We start from the raw sequence: 24,142 nt of genomic DNA on the forward strand, positions 1-24,142 counted from the left end.
TTTCTTTAAGTGGGCACTTAGTGCTATGAACTTTCCTCTTAGGACTGCTTTCATAGTGTCCCATAAGTTCGAGTATGTTGTTTCTTTATTTTCATTGAATTCAAGGAAGACTTTAATTTCTTTCTTTATTTCTTCCTTAATCCAGGTATGGTTCAGTAGTTGACTGTTCAGTTTCCATGAGTTTGTAGGCTTTCTGGGGGTAGCATTGTTGTTGAATTCTAACTTTAATCCATGGTGACCTGATAAGACACAGGTGGTTACTAATATTTTTTTTGTAACTGTGTAAGTTAGCTTTGCTACCGACTATGTGGTCAATTTTCGAGAAGGTTCCATGAGCTGCAGAGAAGAAGGTATATTCTTTCCTATTTGGGTGGAATGTTCTATAGATGTCTGTTAAGTCCATTTGCTTCATTGCCTCCATTAATTCTCTAATTTCTCTGTCAGGTTTCTGTCTGATTGACCTGTCCATTGGTGAGAGAGGAGTGTTGAAGTCTCCTACTATTAGTGTGTGCGGTTTGATGGCTGCCTTGAGTTTTAGTAATGTTTCTTTTATGTACGTGGGTGCTTTTATATTAGGGGCATAGATATTCAGGATTGAGACTTCATCCTGATGAATTGTTCCTGTTATGAGTATAAAATGTCCCTCTCCATCTCTTCTGATTGATTTAAGTTTGAAGTCAACTTTGTTAGAAATTAGTATGGCCACACCTGCTTGTTTCTTAGGTCCATTTGCTTGATAAGCCTTTTCCCAGCCCTTTACTCTGAGTAGGTGCCTGTCTTTGTGGTTGAGGTGTGTTTCTTGTAAACAGCAGAATGTTGGATCCTGTTTTCGTATCCAATCTCTTAGCCTGTGCCTTTTTATAGGTGAGTTGAGCCCATTGACATTAAGTGATATTAATGACCAGTGGTGTTAACTCCGGTCACTTTTTTAGTAGTAGGGTTTGTGTGTTTCCCTTCTTTGAGTTGTGCTGGTGAAGGGTCTCTAGATGTCTGAGTTATTGTGGTCATTGTTGGACTCCTTGGTTAGTGATTTTCCTTCTATTATTTTCTGTAAGCCTGGATTTGTGGCTACGTATTGTTTAAATTTGTTTTTTTTTCTTTTCTTTTTTTATTGAGAAAAGGAGAAAAAAAAACAAGTTTCCACCTCCTCCCAGCCTCCCATTTCCCTCCCCCTCCTCCCCCCCTACGCCCCCTCCTCCCAGCCTTCTCCCCCTCCCCCCCACTCCTTTCCCCCTCCCTCTCCAGTCCAAAGAGCAGTCAGGGTTTTCTGCCCTGTGGTAAGACCTAGGACCTCCCACCTCCGTCCATATCTAGGAAGGTGAACATCCAAACTGGCTGGGCTCCCACAAAGCCATCACGTTACGTTTTTATCCTGGAAAATTTTGTTTTCTCCATTTATAGTGAACGAAAGCTTGGCTGTTTATCATAGTCTGGGCTTGCATCCTTGGTCTCTTTTTTTGCAGTACATATATCCAGGACCTTCTGGCTTTCATGGTTTCCATCGAGAAGTCAGGTATAAGTCTGATAGGTTATCTTTATAAGTAACTTGGCCTTTTTCCTTTGCGGCTCTTAATATTCTTTCTTTATTCTATATGCTTCATGTTTTGATTATTATATGGCGAGGGGATTTTTTTTTTGATCCAGCCTATTCGGTGTTCTGTATGTTTCTTGAACCTTCATAGGTACATCTTTCTTCAGGTTGGGAAAGTTTTCTTCTATAATTTTATTAAGTATATTTTCTGGACCGTTGGGCTGCACTTCTTCTCCTTCTTCTACTCCAATTATTCTTAGGTTTGGTCTTTTTATTGTGTCCCAGATTTCCTGAATGTTTTGTGATGAGAGTTTGTTGGACTTGCTGTTTTCTTTGATCAGTGCGTTTATTTTCTCTATGTTATCTTCAGAATCTGGGATTCTTTCTTCTATCTCTTGTATTCTGCTGGTTATGCTTGTTTCTGTAGTCTCTATTCATTTACCTAGATTTTCCATGTCCAGCTGTCCCTCTGTTTCTGTGTTCTTCTTTGCCTCCATTTCAGTTTTCAAGTCTTGAACTGTTTCCATTATCTGCTTGATTGTTTTTCCTTGGTTTCCTAGGGTATCATTCACTGATTTGCTCAATTCCTCAAACTTTCTGTTATACTTCTCATCCATTTCTATAAGGGCATTTTTTTATATGCTGTTTAAGGGCCTCTATCACTTTCATAAAGTCAGTTTTTTCTACTTCTTCTTGATTAAGGTGTTCATGTCCTCCTGTTGCAAGGTCACTGGGTTCTGGTGGTTTCACGTTGTTTTTCAGATTGTTGGGTGAATTCTTGCATTGGCGCCTGCCCATCTCTTCCTCCGAATACTCTCCTATGGATCTTCTTTTACAGAATCAGGTCTTCTTGCCCACTGATGTACCTTCCCAGTGATGTCACTCCCCAGTGATGGTTCTCCTGGTGTCCAGATCAGATATCCGCGCTGCTTGGGTAGCTCACAAACAAAGGGCCCACCCTGCTCGCTGCAGGCAGGCTATGGAGACAAAGGAACTACCGCCCTCCCTTTTGCCCTCCCCGAACGGTCTCAGCACTCGAGCAGGCTGAGCTGGGAGGTGCTATGCCACCAAAGAGGGAAGGGAGGGAAAGAGGGAGGGAGGGAGGGAGGGAGACAGGGGGTAGGGGGTTCTGGATGTAAGCTGGGTGGGATGGGAAGAGAGAGGAGGTATCGGGCAGTATAGCCCCTGCAGGATGATCAGGAAATGGAGGAGGGATGAGGAACGTCTGAGTTCCCTGTTCCCCGCTGCCGCCGCACTCACTCACCCCAATGATGGCTCTCCTGGTGCCCAGATCGAAACTCCGTGCTGCTTGGGTAGCTTGCAAACAAAGAACCCACCCTGCTTGCTGCAGGCAGGCTATGGAGACAAAGGAACTACCACCCTCCCTTTTGCCCTCCCGATTCGGGTTCAGTCCCAGCGCCCGAGCAGGCTGAGCTGGAAGGTGCTATGCCGCCAAAGACATGGCTTTATTTTCTTAATTAATTTATTTATCTATTAAAATCTCCACCTCCTCCTTTCCTCACATTTCCCTCTCTCCTCACCCATCCCCTTCCTACCCAGTCCTAAGAGAAGTTAGGGTGCCCTGCCCTGTGGGAAGTCCAAGGCCCTCCCCTTTCCATGCAGATCTACAAAAGGTGTGCATCCAAACAAACTAGGCTCCCAAAAAGCCAGTACATGCAGTAGAATCAAAACCCAGTGGCATTAGCATTGGCTTCTCAGTCAGCCCTCATTGTCAGCCACAATCAGAGAGTCCTGTCTGATCATATGCTCATTCATTCCCAGTCCATCTGGATTTGGTGAGCTACCATTAGATCAGACACACTGTCTCATTGGTTGGCTAACTGTTCACAGTCCTGAATTCCTTGCTCATGTTCTCCCTCCTTCTGTTCTTCATCTGGACCTTGGGAGATCAGTGCAGTGCTCCACTGTGCGTCTCTGTCTCTATCTGCATCCATCACCAGATGAAGTTTCTATGGTGATAATCAAGATATTCACCAGTGTGGATATAGGATAAGGCCAGTTCAGGCACCCTCTCCTCAGCTGCCCAAGGACCTAGCTAGGGACATCTCCTTGGACTCCTGGGAACCCCTCTAGAGCCAAGGCTCTTGTCAACCCTAAAATGGCTCCCTTAATTAAGATATAGTCTTTCTTGCTCCCATACCTACCCTTCCTCCATCTCAACCATTCCATTCCCCCAAGCTCTCCCCAATCCTCCCCTTCTCCCTTCTCTCTCCTTATCTCCCCTTCCCTCCACCCCACCCACACCCCCATGCTCCCAACTTTTGCCAGGCCATCTTGTCCAATTCCCAATCCAGGAGGATAAATATATGTTTTTCTTTAGGATCACCTTATTATGTTCTCTAGGATCACAAACTATAGGCTCAATGTCCTTTGTTTATGGCTAGAATCTACTAATGAGTGAATACATATCATATTCATCTTTATGGGTCTGGGTTACCTCACTCAGTAAAGTGTTTTTGATTCCATACATTTGCATGCAAAATTAAAGATGTCATTGTTGTTTTAAAAAGTAATCTATAGATTCAATGCAATCCTTATCAAAATCCCAACAAAAGTCTTCACAGATCTTCAGAGAACAATAATAAACTTTATATAGAAAAACAAAAAACCCAGGATAGCCAAAAACAATCCTATACAATAAAAGTACTTCCGGAGACATTACCATCCCTGACTTCAAACTCTATTACAGAACTGCAATAATGAAAACAGCTTGGTATTGGCATAAAAACAGAGATGTTGACCAATGGAATCAAATCGAAGACCTGGATATTAATCCACAAACCTATGAGCACCTGATTTTGGACAAATGAACTAAAATTATACAAAGGAAGAAAGAAAAAGTCTTTAACAAATGGTCCTGGCATAACTGGATGTCAACCTGTAAGAGAATGAATATAGACTCATATCTATCACCGTGCACAAAACTCAAGTCCAAATGGATTAAAGACCTCGATATAAATCTGACCACATTGAACCTGATAGAAAAGAAAGTTGGAAGTAGTCTGCAACACATGGGCACAGGAGACCTCTTCCTATGTATAACACTAGTTTCACAGACAACAATAGCAATAATGAATAAATGGGACCTCCTGAAATTGAGAAGCTTCTGTAAAGCAAAGCCACTGTCATTAAGATAAAAAGACAACCTACTGAATGGGAGAAGATTTTCACCAACCCCACATCAGACAAAGGTCTGATCTCCAAAATATATAAAGAACTCCAGAAACCAGACATTAAAACTCTAATTAACCCAATTAAAAAATGGGGTACTGAACTGAACAGAGAAATCTCAACAGAAGAATTTCAAGTGGCCAAAAGACATGTAAGGTCATGCTCAACCTCTTTAATAATCAGGGAAATGCAAATTAAAGCATTTTTGCGATACCATCTTACACCTATCAGAATAGCTAAAATCAAAAACACCTATGATAACCTATGCTGGAGAGGATTTGGAGTAAGGGGAACACACATCCATTGCTGTTGGGAATACAAACTTGTTCAACCACTTTATAAATCAGTGAGGCGGTTTCTCAGGAAACTGGGAGTCATCCTACCTCAGGATCCAGCAATTTCACTCTTGGGAATATACCCAAGAGATGCCCAATCATCTACAAGAGCATTTGTTCAACTATGTTCATAGCAGCACTATTTATAATAGCCAGAACCTGGAAACAACCTAGGTGCCCCTCAATGGAAGAATGGATAAAGAATTTGTGGCACATATACACATTAGAGTTCTACTCAGCATAAAAAACAATGACATATTAAATTTAATTTTTACAAAAATCTTTTCTCATTTCACACACATATCCTACTTTCCAGTCCCTCCCTTCTTCCTGCTCTCTCCTCCTTCCTTCCACTCCAGCCTCCCATGGCTTCCCAAGTGCTGGCAACAAAGTCTGACACATCAGTTTGAGGCAGGATCGAGGCCCTCCCCCCCATATCTTGGCTGAGTAATGTATCCCTCCAAAATGTATGGTCTCCACAATGCCAATTTGAGTAGTAAGGATAGTCACCATATTTAATGTAAATCTCTGCAATAATCTGTAATAGAGGAACTGGGTTCAGCACAAAATTCTCTACCAGATTTCTGGCTGACCAGCTTGCAAGCACCAAATGCAATCATGGTTATCTGGAATTTCAGGAGTATGGATGTAGGCTCAGTTTCGTTTCCAGTGGTCTTTTGTTACATTCAGCTTCTGGTTTTGCATTTTTGAAATTATGTAGATATAAGATATTATCTCAAACCTTTTCAAGTATACAAAGCAACATTCATGATACAGTAATGCCTTGATTAGTTCAATTATAACTCATGAATGTAGGAATATAATCAGTCAAATTACAAACATTAACAGTTTCTTCAGATTTCTTGTTAACACTTATTAGTATTTTATTTCAAATTTGATTATCTCTGAAATGCTTGTAGCATATTAGAAAGCTTGAAATAAAACAGTACTCTCTAGACAGTACAAGACTACTGTACTCATGAACTCCAAAGTCAAGCCAGTCAACACTCAAGCATGGAAGAGAAAGGCGCTCACAGGCCCCCACGCATTACTGAGAAACTAGTGGCAGTTGATGGCTTTTGGAGGAGGAAGGGTCAGTTTAATTTAGGGTGTGAATGCCAGGTAGTTTCAGCAAACTTAGTGACGGCTCTTACACATGAGCATATGGATATTGAAATAATCAGGCTAACTATGGTGATATTTAAATATTCTCGGTCTGACTGCAGGGCAAGGCTAGTTTGTCCCCCCTCTTCTCTATTGCTTAAAGTCTTGGCTGGAGTCATCCTTGTGGATTCCTGAAAATTTCTCTAGAGCCAGTTCTTTTGCTAGTCTCATAATGGCTCCCTCAATCAAAATGTCACTTTCCTGGCCCTCATCTCTGTTCTTCCTCCATCTCAACTATCCTGTTCCCTCAAGTTTTCTTTCTCCCTCTGCTTCTCCATTTCTCTCCTCCTCTAAACCTTCCACCCTCCCTGCTTCCCCCATACCCATGCTGCAAATTTTGTCAGGTAATCTTGTCTTTTTCCCCTTTCCAGGTGGATCTTTGTATTTCTTAGGATTCATCTTGATACTTAGCTTCTCTAGGATCATGGACTGTAGACACAATATCCTTTGCTTTACAGTTAGTATCCACTTATGAGTGACTATATATGATGTTCATCTTTCTAAGTCTAGGTTGCTTCACTCAGGATGGTTTTCTCTAGTTCCATTTATTTGCCTGTAAATTTCACAATGTCATTGTGTTTTTACAACTGAATACTACTCTAATGTGTAAATGTGGCACATTTTCTTTATCCATTCTTCAGTTGAGGGCATATAGATTGTTTCCAGGATCTGGCTTTTATAAATAATACTGCTATGAACATAGTTGAACAAATGTCCTTGTAGTATGATTGAATCTAAGAGCCAAAACATATATGATAAGTTTTAAAAGACTTTTGATTATATTACAGACGCCTTAATTGTCCAGCATGACCAGAAACAAGAAAACTATTATAAAACAATCAAAATAAATAGAGACAAAGCATGTATAAGGAATGTAGAAAGTGCTTTAAAAGATGTACATGCCTCACTAGGAATATGAGACTTAATCCCAAAGAGAAGGCATACAAATGCAAAGATTGTGGCAAGTCATTTACCCATCATCCAAATCTTAAAGCTCTCCAGAGAATCCATACTGGTAGAAACCTTACAGATGTCAAGAATGTGGCAAGACCTTTACCCAGTTCTCTAATATTCACAGACATCACAGAATCCATACTGATGAGAAACCTTATAAATGTCGATAATGTTGCAAGTTCTTTTCTATCACAGAAATCTTCAAGATCACCAGAGAATCCATACTGGTGAGAAACCTTACAAATGTCAAGCATGTGGCAAGTCAATTCCCAACTTCTTAACTCTTCAAACTCATCAAAGATTTCATACTGGTAAGAAACTTTACAGATGTCAAGCACGTGGCAAGTCCTTTTCCAAGGTCTCAACTCTTCAATTTCATCACAGAATTCATATCCATGAGAAACCTTACAGATGTAAAGAATGTGGCAACTTCTTTACCCGTCACAAAAATCTTCAAGATCACCATAGAATTCATACTGATGAGAAACCTTACAGAAGTCAAGAATTTGGCAAGTCCTTCATTGAGTCTATCATTTGTAATCCTAAAGAAGCTAAATAAGGTGAACCCAAAGAAAAACATATAGTCATCCGCCTGGATATGGGAAGTAGACAACATTGCCGGGCAAAAACTGGGAACTTGGGGGTGAGGTGGGAGAGGGGTAAGGGGAAATGGGGTGAGAAAAGTGAGAAGGGGAGGATGGGGGGAGCTTGGGGGAATGGGATGGTTGGGATAAAGGAAGGTTGGATATGGGAGCAGGGAACTATATATCCTAATTAAGGGAGCCATCTTAGGCTTGGCAAGAGACTTGACTCTAGAGGGGCTCGCAGGTGTCAAGGGAGATGTCCCCAGCTAGTACCTTGGGCAACTGAGGAGAGGGAACCTGAAATGACCCTATCCTATAGCCATACCGATGAATATCTTGCATATCACCTTAGAACCTTCATCTGGTGATGGATGGAGATAGAGACAGAGACCCATATAGGAGCACCGGACTGAGCTCCAAAGGTCCAAATGAGGAGCAAAAGGAGGGAGAACATGAGCAAAGAAGTCAGGACTGTGAGGGGTGCACCCACCCACCGTGACAGTGGAACTGATCTATTGGGAGCTCACCAAGGCCAGCTAGACTGGGACTGAATAAGCATGGGATAAAACCAGACTCTCTAAACATGGCAGACAATGAAGGCTGATGAGAAGCCAAGGACAATGGCACTAGGTTTCGATCCTACTCCATGAACTGGCTTTGTGGGAGCCTAGCCTGTTTGGATGCTCACCTTCCTGGACCTGGATGGAGGAGGGAGGACCTTCGACTTCCCACAGGGCAGGGAATCCGGACTGCTCTTCAGATTCGAGAGGAAGGAGGAATGGAGTAGGGGGAGAGGGAGAGGAGTTGGAGGTGGGAGGAGGCAGAAATTTTTTTTTCAACAAAAAAAAAATTAATTAATTAAAAAAAAAAGAATTTGGCAAGTCCTTCACCAAGGTCCAAACTCTTCAAACTCATCACAGAATTCATAGTGGTGAGAAACCTTAGAGATTTAGGAATGTGGCAAGTCCTTTAACACACAGTCAAATCTTAGAAAGCAGAAAAAAAAAAACATGTGATGGGTACATTTCACAAAATATCTTAGTGTAGCTCAAATTACTTCTCTCTACCAATCTTCATACATTGAAGAACTTATTACACAGACTAACATGCTTCAAGTAATATTCAAAGTTTAGTCAGTTCTTATAAATTTAGAAACATTGTATCTAGATTTGAACTTTATAGTCATCATATATTTGTTATAAAGTGAATAGTTTAGTCATTGTTGTTATGTTCACAATATTTAAACATCTGCTATTATGAATAAATAAATATTTCTAGTAGGATTGAAGTAAACAATAATAATTCTTTTTTTTTTACTTTATTTAAGAAAAGAAGAAAAAAAACATAAACAAAAAACAAGTTTCCACCTCCTCCCAGCCTCCCATTTCCCTCCCCCTCCTCCCACCCTTCTCCCCCTCCTTCCACCCTTCTACCCCTCCCCCCACTCCTCTCCCCCTCCCTCTCCAGTCCACAGAGCAGTCCAGGTTCCCTGCCCTGTGGTAAGTCCTAGGTCCTCCCCCCTCCGTCCATATCTAGGAAGGTGAACATCCAAACTGGCTAGGCTTCCACAAAGCCAGCACATTAAGTAGGATCAAAACCCCATGCCATTGTCCTTGGCGTCTCATCAGCCCTCATTGTTCGCCATGTTCAGAGAGTCCGGTTTTATCCCATGCTTTTTCGGTCACAGTCCAGCTGGCCTTGGTGAGCTCCCAGTAGGTCAGCTCCACTGTCTCAGTGGGTGGGTGCATGCCTCGTGGTCCCGACTTCTTTGCTCATGTTCTCCCTCCTTCTGCTCCTCATTGGGACCTTGGGAGCTCAGTCCAGTGCTCCAGTGTGGGTCTCTGTCTCTGTCTCCATCCATCACCAGATGAAGGTTCTATGATGATATGCAAGATATTCGTCAGTATTACTCTCGGATAGGGTCATTTCAGGTTCCCAATCCTCAGCTACCCAAGGAACTAACTGGGAACCTCATGTTGGGCACTTGGGAGCCCCTCTAGGGTCAAATCTCTTGCTCACCCTAAAGTGGTTCCCTTAACTAAGAATTGTGGTTCCGTGCTCCCCTATCCACCTTTCCTTTATCCCAATTCTCCTGATTCCCCAAATCCCCCCTCCTTCCCTTCTACCTTTTCTCTCCCCATCTCCCCTTACCCCCATCCCACCCCACCCCCAAGATCCTAATTTTCTCCCCGGCAATTGGGTCTACTTCCCTTAGCCAAGAGGATAACTATATGTTTTTCCTTGGGTTCACCTTCTTACTTAGCTTCTTTAGGTTCACCTATTGTAGACTCCGTGGCCCTAATTTATGGCTAGAAACCAATTATGAGTGAGTACATCCCATGTTCATCTTTTTGGGTCTGGGACACCTCACTCAGGATAGTGTTTTCTATTTCCATCCATTTGCCTGCAAAATTCGAGAAGTCATTGTTTTTTACCGCAGCGTAGTACTCTAGCGTGTATATATTCCATACTTTCTTCATCCATTCTTCCATTGAAGGGCATCTAGGTTGTTTCCAGGTTCTGGCTATTACAAATAATACTGCTATGAACATAGTTGAACAAATGCTTTTGTCATATGATAGAGCATCTCTTGGGTATATTCCCAGGAGTGGTATTGCTGGGTCCAGGGGTAAGTTGATCCCGAATTTCCTGAGAAACCGAAACACTGACTTCCACAGTGGTTGCACAAGATGGCATTCCCACCAGCAATGGATGAGGGTACCCGTTCCTCCACAGCCTCTCAAGCAAAGGTTATCCTTGGTGTTTTTGACTTTAGCCATTCTGACAGGTGTAAGATGATATCTCAAAGTTGTTTTGATTTGCATTTCCCTGATTGCTAAGGAAGTTGAGCATGACTTTAAGTGTCTTTTGGCCATTTGAACTTCCTCTGCTGAGAATTCTCTGTTCAGTTCAGTGCCCCATTTTTTAATTGGGTTAATTAGCATTTTAAAGTCTAGTTTCTTGAGTTCTTTATATATTTTGGAGATCAGACCTTTGTCTGTTGTGGGGTTGGTGAAGATCTTCTCCCAATCAGTAGGTTGCCTTTGTGTCTTATTGACTATGTCCTTTGCTTTACAGAAGCTTCTCAGTTTAAGTAGGTCCCATTTATTCAATGTTGCCCTTAATGTCTGTGCTTCTGGGGTTATACATAGGAAGCGATCTCCTGTGCCCAGCTCCTGTAGGGTACTTCCCACTTTCTCTTCTATCAGGTTCAGTGTGTTCGGGCTGATATTGAGGTCTTTAATCCATTTGGACTTGAGTTTTGTGCACGGTGATAGATAAGGGTCTATTTTCATTCTTCTACAAGATGACATCCAGTTGTGCCAGCACCATTTGTTGAAGATGCTTTCTTTCTTCCATTTTATACTTTTAGCTCCTTTATCGAAAATCAGGTGTTCATAGGTTTGTGGGATAAAATCTGGGTCTTCTATACGATTCCATTGGTCGACTTCTCTGTTTTTATGCCAGTACCACACTGTTTTCATTACTGTAGCTCTGTAATAGAGTTTGAAGTCAGGGATGGTAATGCCTCCAGAAGATCCTTTATTGTATAGGATTGTTTTGGCTATCCTGGGTTTTTTGTTTTTCCATATAAAGTTGATTATTGTCCTCTCCAGATCTGTGAAGAATTTTGATGGGATCTTGATGGGGATTGCATTGAATCTATAAATAGCCTTTGGTAGAATTGCCATTTTTACTATGTTGATCCTCCCAATCCAAGAGCAAGGGAGGTCCATCCATTTTTTGGTATCCTCTTCAATTTCTTTCTTCAATGCCTTAAAGTTCTTGTCAAATAGATCTTTCACTTCCTTGGTTAGATGTACCCCAAGATATTTTATGCTGTTTTTGGCTATTGTGAATGGTGAAGCTTCTCTGATTTCCCTCTCTGCTTCCATATCCTTTGTGTATAAGAGGGCGACTGATTTTTTGGAGTTGATCTTGTATCCTGCCACATTACTAAAGCTGTTTATCAGCTGTAGGAGTTCTTTGGTGGAGTTTTTGGGGTCGCTTATGTACACTATCATATCATCTGCAAATAACGAAAGTTTAACTTCTTCTTTTCCAATTCGAATCCCCTTGATTCCATTATGTTGTCTTATTGCTATTGCTAGAACTTCAAGCACTATATTGAAGAGGTATGGGGAGAGTGGACAGCCTTGTCGTGTTCCTGAGTTAAGTGGGATGGCTTTGAGTTTCTCTCCGTTTAATTTGATGTTAGCTGTCGGCTTGCTGTATATAGCTTTTATTATATTTAGGTATGACCCTTGTATCCCTAATCTCTCCAAGACTTTTAACATAAATGGATGTTGAATTTTGTCAAATGCTTTTTCAGCATCTAATGAAATGATCATATGGTTTTTTTCTTTCAGTTTATTTATATGCTGGATTACATTGATAGATTTTCGTATGTTGAACCAGCCCTGCATCTCAGGAATGAAGCCTACTTGATCATAATGGATAATTTTTCGGATGTGTTCTTGGATTCGATTTGCCAGTATTTTGTTGAGGATTTTTGCGTCGATATTCATGAGTGAGATTGGCCTGTAGTTCTCTTTCCTGGTTGAGTCTTTGAGTGGTTTTGGTATCAGAGTAATTGTGGCTTCATAAAAGGAGTTTGGTAATGACCCTTCTGTTTCTATCTTGTGGAATACATTAAGGAGTATAGGTATTAGATCTTCTTGGAAGATCTGGTAGAATTCCGCATTGAAACCATCTGGTCCTGGGCTTTTTTTGGTAGGGAGGTTTTTGATAACCTCTTCTAATTCTTCGCGACTAACAGGTCTATTTAGATTGTTCACCAGGTCCTGATTTAACTTTGGTATATGATATTTATCTAAAAAAGTATCCATTTCCTTTACATTTTCCAATTTTGTGGCATATAGGCTTTTGTAGTAAGATCTAATGATTCTCTGAATTTCCTCTGTGTCTGTGGTTATGTCCCCCTTTTCATTTCTGATCTTATTAATTTGCAAATTCTCTCTCTGCCGTTTGATTAGCTTGGATAGTGGTTTGTCAATCTTGTTGATTTTCTCCAGGAACCAGCTTTTTGTTTCATTGATTTTTTGTATTGTTTTCTGTGTTTCTATTTTGTTGATTTCAGCCCTCATTTTGATTATTTCCAGTCTTCTACTCCTCCTAGGTGAGTCTGCTTCTTTTTTTTCTAGAGCTTTCAGGTGGGCTGTTAAGTCTCCAATGTGAGCTTTCTCTGTTTTCTTTAAGTGGGCACTTAGTGCTATGAACTTTCCTCTTAGGACTGCTTTCATAGTGTCCCATAAGTTTGAGTATGTTGTTTCTTTATTTTCATTGAATTCCAGGAAGACTTTAATTTCTTTCTTTATTTCTTCCTTAATCCAGCTATGGTTCAATAGTTGACTGTTCAGTTTCCATGACTTTGTATGCTTTCTGGGGGTAGCATTATTGTTGAATTCTAACTTTAATCCATGGTGATCTGATAAGACACAGGTGGTTACTAATATTTTTTTGTAACTGTGGATGTTTGCTTTGTTACCGACTATGTGGTAGATTTTCGAGAAGGTTCCATGAGCTGCAGAGAAGAAGGTATATTCTTTCCTATTTGGATGGAATGTTCTATAGATGTCTGTTAAGTCCATTTGATTCATTACCTCCACTAATTCTCTTATTTCTCTGTTAGGTTCCTGTCAGATTGACCTGTCCATTGGTGAGAGAGGAGTGTTGAAGTCTCCTACTATTAGTGTGTGCGGTTTGATGGCTGCCTTGAATTTTAGCAATGTTTCTTTTATGTACGTGGGTGCTTTTATATTAGGGGCATAGATGTTCAGGATTGAGACTTCATCCTGATGAACTGTTCCTGTTATGAGTATAAAATGCCCCTCTCCATCTCTTCTGATTGATTTAAGTTTAAAGTCAACTTTGTTAGAGATTAGTATGGCCACACCTGCCTGTTTCTTAGGTCCATTTGCTTGATAGGCCTTTTCCCAGCCCTTTACTCTGAGTAGGTGCCTGTCTTTGTGGTTGAGGTGTGTTTCTTGTAAACAGCAGAATGTTGGATCCTGTTTTCTTATCCAATCTCTTAGCCTGTGCCTTTTTATAGGTGAGTTGAGTCCATTGACATTAAGTGATATTAATGACCAGTGGTTGTTAACTCCGGTCATTTTTTTTTAGTCGTAGAGTTTGTGTGTTTCCCTTCTTTGTTTTGTGTTTGTGAAGGGTCTCTAGATGTCTGAGTTATTGTGGTCATTGTTGGACTCCTTGGTTAGTGATTTTCCTTCAATTACTTTCTGTAAGGCTGGATTTGTGGCTGCGTATTGTTTAAATTTGTTTTTATCCTGGAAAATTTTATTTTCTCCATTTATAGTGAATGAAAGCTTGGCTGGGTATAGTAATCTGGGCTTGCACCCATGGTCTCTCAGTTTCTGCAGTACATCTATCCAGGACCTTCTGGCTTTCATGGTTTCCATGGAGAAGTCAGGTGTAAGTCTGATAGGTTTACCTTTATAAGTAATTTGGCCTTTTTCCTTTGCAGCTATTAATATTCTTTCCTTATTCTGTATGCTTTGTGTTTTGATAATTATATGGCGAGGGGATGTTTTTTTTTTGATCCAGCCTATTCGGTGTTCTGTATGCTTCTTGCACCTTCATAGGAAAATCTTTCCTTAGGTTGGGAAAGTTTTCTTCTATAATTTTATTAAATAGATTTTCTGGACCATTGAGCTGCACTTCTTCTCCTTCTTCTACTCCTATTATTCTTAGGTTTGGTCTTTTTATTGTGTCCCATATTTCCTGAATGTTTTGTGATGAGAGTTTGTTGGACTTGCTGTTTTCTTTGATAAGTGTGTTTATTTTCTCTATGGTATCTTCAGAATCCAAGAGTCTTTCTTCTATCTCTTGTATTCTGCTGGTTATGCTTGTTTCTGTAGTCTCTATTCATTTTCCTAGATTTTCCATGTCCAGACGGCCCTCTGTTTGTGTTTTCTTCTTTGCCTCTATTTCAGTTTTCAGGTCTTGAACTGTTTCCATTATCTGTTTGATTGTTTTTCCTTGGTTTTCTAGGGTATCATTCACTGATTTATTCAATTCTTCAAACTTTCTGTTATATTTCTCATCCATTTCTATAAGGGCATTTTTTACATGCTGTTTAAGGGTGTCAATCACTTTCATGAAGTCAATCTTTTCTCCTTCCTCTTGATTAAGGGGTTCTTGTCCTCCCGTTGTGAGGTCACTTGTTTCTGGTAGCTTCATGTCGCTTTTCAGCTTGTTGGGCGAATTCTTGCCTTGACGTCCGCCCATCTCTTCTTCCAAATGCTCCCTATGGATCTTCTTTTACCGGATTAGGTCTCCTTGCCTACCAAACGCTGTCTCTCCCCAATGTTGGCTCTCCCAATGCTGGGTCTCCTGGCGCCGAAAGATCAGGCCTCCGTGCTGGTTGGGCAGCTCGCAGACAAAGCGCCTACCCTGCTTGGTGCAGGCAGGCCACAGAAACAAAGGAACTGCTGCCCGCCCGGGAGCCCCGGATACTCGGACCCAGCGCCCAGATAGGCTGGGCTGGGCGATGCCACGCGCCTAAAGAAGGCAGTGGGGGCGAAGTGGGGAGGGCTCTGGACGGAAGCTGGGTGGGCCAGGAAGAAAGAGGCAGCACCCGGGGAGTAGAGGCCCTGCAGAGAGCCCAAGCAGGACAGGGGGCCAAGAAACCCCCGAGCTCCCCGTCCCAGGCTGGCGCCATGGGCCAGAAACTCACCCCAATGCTGGGTCTCCTGGCGCCGAAAGATCAGGCCTCCGTGCTGGTTGGGCGGCTCGCAGACAAAGCGCCTACCCCACTTGGTGCAGGCAGGCCACAGAAACAAAGGAACTGCTGCCCCCCAGGAGCCCCGGGTACTCGGACTCAGCGCCCAGATAGGCTGGGCTGGGCGATGCCACGCGCCAAAAGAGGGCAGTGGGGGCGAAGTGGGGAGGGCTCTGGACGGAAGCTGGGTGGGCCAGGAAGAAAGAGGCAGCACCCGGGGAGTAGAGGCCCTGCAGAGAGCCCAAGCAGGACAGGGGGCCAAGAAACCCCCGAGCTCCCCGTCCCAGGCTGGCGCCGTGGGCCAGAAACTCACCCCAATGCTGGGTCTCCTGGCGCCGAAAGATCAGGCCTCCGTGCTGGTTGGGCAGCTCGCAGACAAAGCGCCTACCCCGCTTGGTGCAGGCAGGCCACAGAAATAAAGGAACTGCTGCCCGCCCGGGAGCCCCGGGTACTGGGACCCAGCGCCCAGATAGGCTGCGCTGGGCGATGCCACGCGCCAAAAGAGGGCAGTGGGGGCGAAGTGGGGAGGGCTCTGGACGGAAGCTGGGTGGGCCAGGAAGAAAGAGGCAGCACCCGGGGAGTAGAGGCCCTGCAGAGGTCCCCAGCAGGACAGGGGGCCAAGAAACCCCCGAGCTCCCCTTCCCAGGCTGGCGCCGTGGGCCAGAAACTCACCCCAATCACAATAATAATTCTTGACTGTATGTCAAGAGATAATATATTAAAGAAGTAGCCAACATCAAATTCTTTCAGATTTTGATGGATATTTTAGTTTCTTGGTATATTCTTGCTATTTAATGTGATTATATTCTATATTAAGGCAATTTTCCTGAAATTATTTGTGATTTTACATAAATATCAACTTGTTTTAAACTTCATATGTTTAAACACACAGGCAATAGTAAATGTTTGAGGAAATGATTGAGGGAAAAATTCACAGAAAGCTACTACATAGAGAGCTGCAAGGAAATTAGATGTCCATAGAGACAGGAATTGAAGGAAAATCCAATGTAAGAAAAGCTCAGGGTAGGAGCAAATAACTGTTAAAAAGTTTAAAAGGCAAGAGAAACAAATAAAACCATCCTGCCAATGGGACACTAGGTGGCAGTAAAAGACTAAATTATACTTCAGATTTTGCACTGTGACAATGTCCTACCTAAATACAGACTGTCTGCACTGAGTCACTTTCTAACATGGTCCAACATCCACCTAAAATAATTAACAACGTATCTGATGATCTTTACCAGTTTCCCTCGGTACAAAAAAATTGGCAAAATGCTATTGTGTGCATCCTAACATCATTAAATGAACCTGCTCTCTGCAGAAAGAGAACATGGTAAAAACAGAACTTAGTGACTGGTTAGGGCTTCAAAGGAGGGCGAGAGTTCAGGTCTCCCTTACTTCAATGATTCAGTACAATTTACCCACTGCTGCTTACTAGAAGAGAGACAACAGCAGAGAGAGCAATTGTCAGCCAGGATTCAGTGAATGGAGAAAGACATTTATTGTCTATAATGTAAAATTTAGGCACACAGAGGCCTCAAAAAACACAGCTACATGGACAGCTACTGAGGAAATTGCCCGTAATAAAGCATGTGGATTCAATAAGATAAACACTCATAAATATAACTTAAACATAAAATGCAAGCTTACACAGAACTCTAAAATATTTAAATAAGAATATCTGAGGCAGAATAGCCAGGGAATCCAGTTGTCCAGATATGGGAATTTCCAATAGAATCACATGCTGTTTATTAACTCACATGACTAGTATATTTCAATTATGGGAATCACAGTCCTTTGGTGTACTAGACTTAGGCACATGTCTAAGATTGAATTTATAGGTCGTTATATTTGACTTATGATGTTATATGCATAGAAAGCATATTAGTGCTTAGGTTCAACTGTAAATCCCACAGAGGCCTTTATCATTATTTTTCCATATTATTATTATAGACTAAGCCACTTCATTTATCATAAAGACACATTGATGTAGGAAGGTCATTTGTCAATCTGTTGTTGTATGGTTAATCAATAAAGAAAACTGCTTGGCCTGATAGGTCAGAAAATTAGGTAGGTGGAGTAGACAGAACAGAATGCCGGGAAGAAGGGTAGTGAGCCAGACACCATGCCTCTCCTCTCCAGGTCAGACGCAATGAAGCTCCAGCCCAAGATGGACTTAGGCTAGAATCCTTCCCGGTAAGCTACCGCCTCCTGGTGCTACACAGATTATTAAATATAGGTTAATCAAGATGTGAGGGTTAGACAGTAAGAGGTTATAGCTAATGGGCCAAGCAGTGTTTAAATGAATACAATTTGTGTGTTGTTATTTCGGGGGCTAAGCTAGACAGGCGGCCCAGAGCAAGGTGGCAGGAACGCAGCCCGCACCCCTTCTACAACACATTTGTTATATTTATCAAATACTATTTTTTTTCACTTAAGCTCAATGAGGTGAGTGGGAAGGGTCCTGGTAATGGGGAAATGTGGGGCATGTATATGACTTGGGTCCTGTTGTTTAGATGCTCTCTGCAGCCTGGCAGACAATGGATCACAAATGTTTCTCCCATATCCCCTACATGTGAACTCCATTTCTTTTAAAGTTAGAGGAAATTATCCTTAGCTTTTTTCTTTCTTTTGGTATATGAGGTGGTACCTTCTTCAAATGAGTATCATATTTATGTTTTTCAACTATTTCAGAAATGTTTCTTTTAAATCTTTTTTGATGAGTTCCTTCAGAGACATCCAGTGGGAATCACTCTGCCCATTCACAATTTTCTGATCATTTGCAACAAGGGTTCTCATGAAGGGAGAGAGAGAGGCACTGTCACAGTCACCTTCATATTTTTTTCTTTTTTTCTCATTCCAAATGTGTTGACTACAGGCGGGAGTGTGGATTGTTAATTTGGATGGGTTTCCCCACAGAAGTTCTTCTCCTTTATGTGCTTGTTTTCAAATTTAGTGTATCTTTAAAAATCAAAAATCAGAGAACAAAGAAAGTAACGTGTTCTTACTATTTAACAGTTAAACACCTTCAGTTATTTTCAATCTGTCTCAAATCACTCGGCTATCTTTAAAAACTGAAAATATATACACAAAGGATATGGAAGCAGAGAGGGAAATCAGAGAAGCTTCACCATTCACGATAGCCACAAACAGCATAAAATATCTTGGGGTAAATCTAACCAAGGAAGTGAAAGATCTATTTGACAAGAACTTTAAGGCATTGAAGAAAGAAATTGAAGAGGATACCAAAAAAATGGATGGACCTCCCTTGCTCTTGGATTGGGAGGATCAACATAGTAAAAATGGCAATTCTAACAAAGGCAATTTATAGATTCAATGCAATCCCCATCAAGATCCCAACAAAATTCTTCACAGATCTGGAGAGGACAATAATCAACTTCATATGAAAAAACAAAAAACCCAGGATAGCCAAAACAATCCTATACAATAAAGGATCTTCTGGAGGCATTACCATCCCTGACTTCAAACTCTATTACAGAGCTACAGTAATGAAAACAGTGTGGTACTGGCATAAAAACAGAGAAGTCGACCAATGGAACCGTATAGAAGACCCGGATTTTATCCCACAAACCTATGAACACCTCATTTTCGATAAAGGAGCTAAAAGTATACAATGGAAGAAAGAAAGCATCTTCAACAAATGGTGCTGGCACAACTGGATGTCAACCTGGAGAAGAATGAAAATAGACCCATATCTCTCACCGTGCACAAAACTCAAGTCCAAATGGATTAAAGACCTCAATATCAGCCCGAACACACTGAACCTGATAGAAGAGAAAGTGGGAAATACCCTACAACAGATGGGCACAGGAGAACGCTTCCTATGTACAACCCCAGAAGCACAGACATTAAGGGCAACATTGAATAAATGGGACCTACTGAAACTGAGAAGCTTCTGTAAAGCAAAGGACACTGTCACTAAGACACAAAGGCAACCTACTGATTGGGAGAAGATCTTCACCAACCCCGCAACAGACAAAGGTCTGATCTCCAAAATATATAGAGAACTCAAGAAACTAGACTGTAAAATGCTAATTAACCCAATTAAAAAATGGGGCACTGAACTGAACAGAGAATTCTCAACAGAAGAAGTTCAAATGGCCAAAAGACACTTAAGGTCATGCTCAACTTCCTTAGCAATCAGGGAAATGCAAATCAAAACAACTTTGATATATCATCTTACACCTGTCAGAATGGCTAAAGTCAAAAACACCAAGGATAACCTTTGCTGGAGAGGCTGTGGAGGATCGGGTACCCTCATCCATTGCTGGTGGGAATGCAATCTTGTGCAACCACTGTGGAAGTCAGTGTTTCGGTTTCTCAGGAAATTCGGGATCAACTTACCCCTGGACCCAGCAATACCACTCTTGGGAATATACCCAAGAGATGCTCTATCATATGACAAAAGCATTTGTTCAACTATGTTCATAGCAGTATTATTTGTAATAGCCAGAACCTGGAAACAACCAAGATGCCCTTCAATGGAAGAATGGATGAAGAAAGTATGGAATATATACACACTAGAGTACTACGCTGCGGTAAAGAATAATGACTTCTCGAATTTTGCATGCAAATGGATGGAAATAGAAAACACTATCCTGAGTGAGGTGTCCCAGACCCAAAAAGATGAATATGGGATGTACTCACTCATAATTGGTTTCTAGCCATAAATAAGGACCACGGAGTCTACAATAGGTGAACCTAAAGAAGCTAAGTAAGAAGGGGAACCCAAGGAAAAACATATAGTTATCCTCTTGGCTAAGGGAAGTAGACCAAATTTCCGGGGAGAAAATGGGATCTTGGGGGTGGGGTGGGATGGGGTAAGGGGAGATGGGGAGAGAAAAGGTAGAAGGGAAGGAGGGGGGACCTGGGGAAACAGGAGATTTGGGATAAAGGAAAGGTGGATAGGGGAGCACGGAACCACAATTCTTAGTTAAGGGAGCCACTTTAGGGTGGGCAAGAGACTTGACCCTAGAGGGGCTCCCTAGTGCCCAAGATGAGGTTCCCAGTTAGTTCCTTGGGCAGCTGAGGATTGGGAACCTGAAATAACCCTATCCTCGAGCAATACTGACGAATATCTTGCATATCATCATAGAATCTTCATCTGGTGATGGATAGAGATAGAGACAGAGACCCACACAGGAGCACTGGACTGAGCTCCCAAGGTCCCAAGGAGGAGCAGAAGGAAGGGAGAACATGAGCAAAGAATTCGGGACCACGAGGCGTGCATCCACCCACTGAGACAGTGGAGCTGATCTACGGGGAGCTCACCAAGGCCAGCTTGACTGTGACCGAAAAAGCATGGGATAAAACCGGACTCTCTGAACATGGCGAACAATGAGGGCTGATGAGACACCAAGGACAATGGCAGGGGGTTTTGATCCTACTTAATGTGCTGGCTTTGTGGGAGCCTAGCCAGTTTGGATGTTCACCTTCCTAGATATGGACGGAGAGGGGAGGACCTAGGACTTACCACAGGGCAGGGAACCCGGACTGCTCTGTGGACTGGAGAGGGAGGGGGAGAGGAGTGTGGGGAGGGGGAGAAGGGTGGGAGGAGGGGGAGAAGGGTGGGAGGAGGGGGAGAAGGATGGGAGGAGGGGAAGGGAAATGGGAGGCTGGGAGGAGGTGGAAACTTGTTTTTTGTTTATGTTTTTTTTCTTCTTTTTGCAATAAAAAAAATAGAAAAAAAACTGAAAATAATTTACCTTCTCCAAAAGTGAACTAAAAATCATGAGTCCATGAACTTAATTGTGTCAGTGTTGTTTGGAATAAACTTATGGTATGGTGTGTAATGTAACCAAAAACATGAATTAGATGAGATTTAATATGTAAAAACAGTTCTCACATTAAAGATTTGGCCTATGTGTTTCAACAGAGAACTTATAATTTTGTTCCCTTATAGTGTTTATTAAACGATGATTTCTTTCCAGAAATCCATGATTATTATATCTCAAATAACTATCTGGACAACACATAATATGGAAGGAAATGTTGTTTAAGGTATCATGTAGGATTTTACTGTATTTTCATAAATATAATTTAAGTATTTTTTAAATTTAGCATGCTTACAGAATTTTTTCAAATGATTAACCTCTCAACGGTGAATGTCATTCATTGCTTTTATTAATAAACGTTAGATTGGCTTGAGATCAAAATCAGTGAAGAGAGCTATTTACTGTGTCAAACATCTAGAAATACATGTTTATACACATTCAGCTGCTTCTGAGTAAGAAAAAAAGCAGTTGATAGTAAAACCTCGGGAACAACACTTGATGAATAAATCCATTACACCTATTACATTGGGAGACATAAATAAATTATCCAAACAGTAGAAACTGTCAAATTGTCAGAAAGATCAAATGTGTTTGGCAAAATAGTTTAGCATCAGTGTAAAGCATTTTTAAATGGTCAGAGAGGAGAGACAAACAAATAAAAACCCTCTGTACAAAGGACAGCAAGAATAAGGCACAAGGAACAGAATGTTTTTCAAACCATATTCTGTGGTTGTGTTGTGCGTGTACATGGTCTCTCTGTGCTACATCAGGTTCTAATGGAGTCTACTGTCTCCTTGTGACAGTGAAATGAGTAAGGAGTGTGAAACCCGAACTTCAAAGGTTCCATTCTTACTTACTAGGCGTCCTTCTTTACCTATCCCCACATCCTTCACATATAGCGGTTTGTTACTCGTGTTTAAGGAAAAAGAGGGCTCCTAACAGTAGGTCCTCATGGGCATTATAAAAATCTCAGTATTTGCTTTTCATATCAGAATATATGAGTCCATAAGAATCTATCATAACATACTGTGGTAATATTCTACATGCTTAATGAACAATGTCTAGTGTTGAAGCATTTTGAACTCTACTGCTTGCATTGAAAGAACCCGAAAATACTTGCAGTTCTCTCAAAATTTCAAAGTCACAAACAACTGCATGGTGGAAATAAAATTGCTTTCATTTGGGCTTCATTCCACAACTTTTATTTGTTAATCTAATTACAAGCCACAACATCTTTGTGAACCTTGCTAGTAGAAACAAGGTAGAGGTTCAAAGAAGCTTTATTAGATTTTGATCTCCATTTGAATAAAGCTTTCCTTTCCCCACTGCTGCTCTACCTTGGTTGAGTACAACAGGCCAGTGCAGCCCATGATCTCACTGGATAACTTGACTGCTGAGCAGACCACTTGAACTCAGCAAGGGAGAAATTCAGCATTTTAATCTCTCTTGTTTTCATGAGTATCTGTTTAACTAAGCCAGGAGTAACTTCTTCCTGATTTCTGAGGCTCTGCAGATGGTGAGTGTGCGTGTAGCAGGTGAATGGTATTTACTGATACTTTTTAAAAAGCAAATCCTCTAGAGAGAATCCAGGAACAGAAGCTCAGAAGAGATGGATGGTTCTATAGTAAGTATGTCTCTGCACAGCAGCTATGCTCAATTTCTTCTACAAAGTTGATATATTTATGTTGCACATTTTCTCTGCTTCTTATAGTCTTGCCTAAGGAGTTAATTTCCATTGATATTTGCGTGTCTGTGTTAAATTATGACAGTTATGATTGATCTTTAAATGTATACTATTTACACGGGGTCAAATTCCCACTTTTTGTTTTGCTCTTGTCTGCTCATTCTTTTCAAGACATAGATCCTCAATGAACTGATGATGCTTATCATGGTGGATTCCATTGTGACAGAGAAATATTGTAGTTTCATGATGCCCAATACCTCCAGAGACTAACTGACAGCATATATGGCATGACTTCTGACCTGGCTCTCTTGGTTTACTGGTTTATGAAAATGCATGCTTGTTCACATGAAATGTGTAGCCTAGCATAACTTTTTCAGTTATGAGAAAGTAGATGTAGGAATGGCATAGTCTTGTGGAAAACAAAACTACATATATATGGAATTCACTTGAGAATCTGGAATGTGGCAGACATACGTAGCTTATGCGTGGCATAAAATTTATGTTGTTGTATTTACACTAGAGTTTCCATGCTGTATTCCTTGGGCAATCACTATCCCAGCAGTAATGATGTGAGTCTGTGTGTGAACAGCTGTCATCAGTTTTCCTTAATGTATTGATTTTGACTTCATTCACCTGTATTAGCTTCTCTGTAACAATGTCTACCACTTCAGAGATCACTAGTTTGGTTGCTTTGTTCCTGGATTCATATACAGTGTATGATTCTGTAGTCAGAATAATTTATCGGTAATAAATTATTTTGAAGCATTGCAAAGTGATGAACACAAGCTATCACATCTTTTGTAGAAAATTAACTTCTCTCTAATTATTTATATTTGATTTCTTGTGTTGGAAACTACCTAGCATGGGATCTCCACATATTTCCCCAATGAACATGGTTGTTTTCATGTGAATATTTAAAAAATAGGGGTCTATTTATATTTTTTTAACTTATCCTTCTATTGAAATAGTTTTCCTTAAATAATTTCCTAGTTGTGTTTCTCTCAACTCTACTATAACCAATTCTTCCCCATCATTTTCCCATCCAGATCCAACCCCTTTCTTTCTCTCACCAGAATAAAAAAAATGGTTTCTAATTGATAATAATAATAAAAATATATTATATGATGTAGTAAGATAAAAC

The 24,142-nt window shown here is 41.2% G+C and overlaps 1 protein-coding gene across 1 annotated transcript in view; it reads left to right on the forward strand.

The window, feature by feature from the left end:
• Positions 1-24,142, forward strand: part of LOC121464659 (zinc finger protein 208-like) — a 241,534-nt gene that overhangs the window by 206,568 nt on the left and 10,824 nt on the right. Inside the window, 2 exon segments of the mRNA XM_041677684.1 lie at positions 7,253-7,368; positions 7,371-7,712. Of these exon segments, the coding sequence (XP_041533618.1) occupies positions 7,253-7,368; positions 7,371-7,712 (458 nt within the window).

This window comes from Microtus oregoni, unplaced genomic scaffold (genome assembly GCF_018167655.1).
Source record: "Microtus oregoni isolate MIOR12 unplaced genomic scaffold, Mior012 000029F_ref0000214, whole genome shotgun sequence".
Taxonomy (NCBI): Eukaryota; Metazoa; Chordata; class Mammalia; order Rodentia; family Cricetidae; genus Microtus; species Microtus oregoni.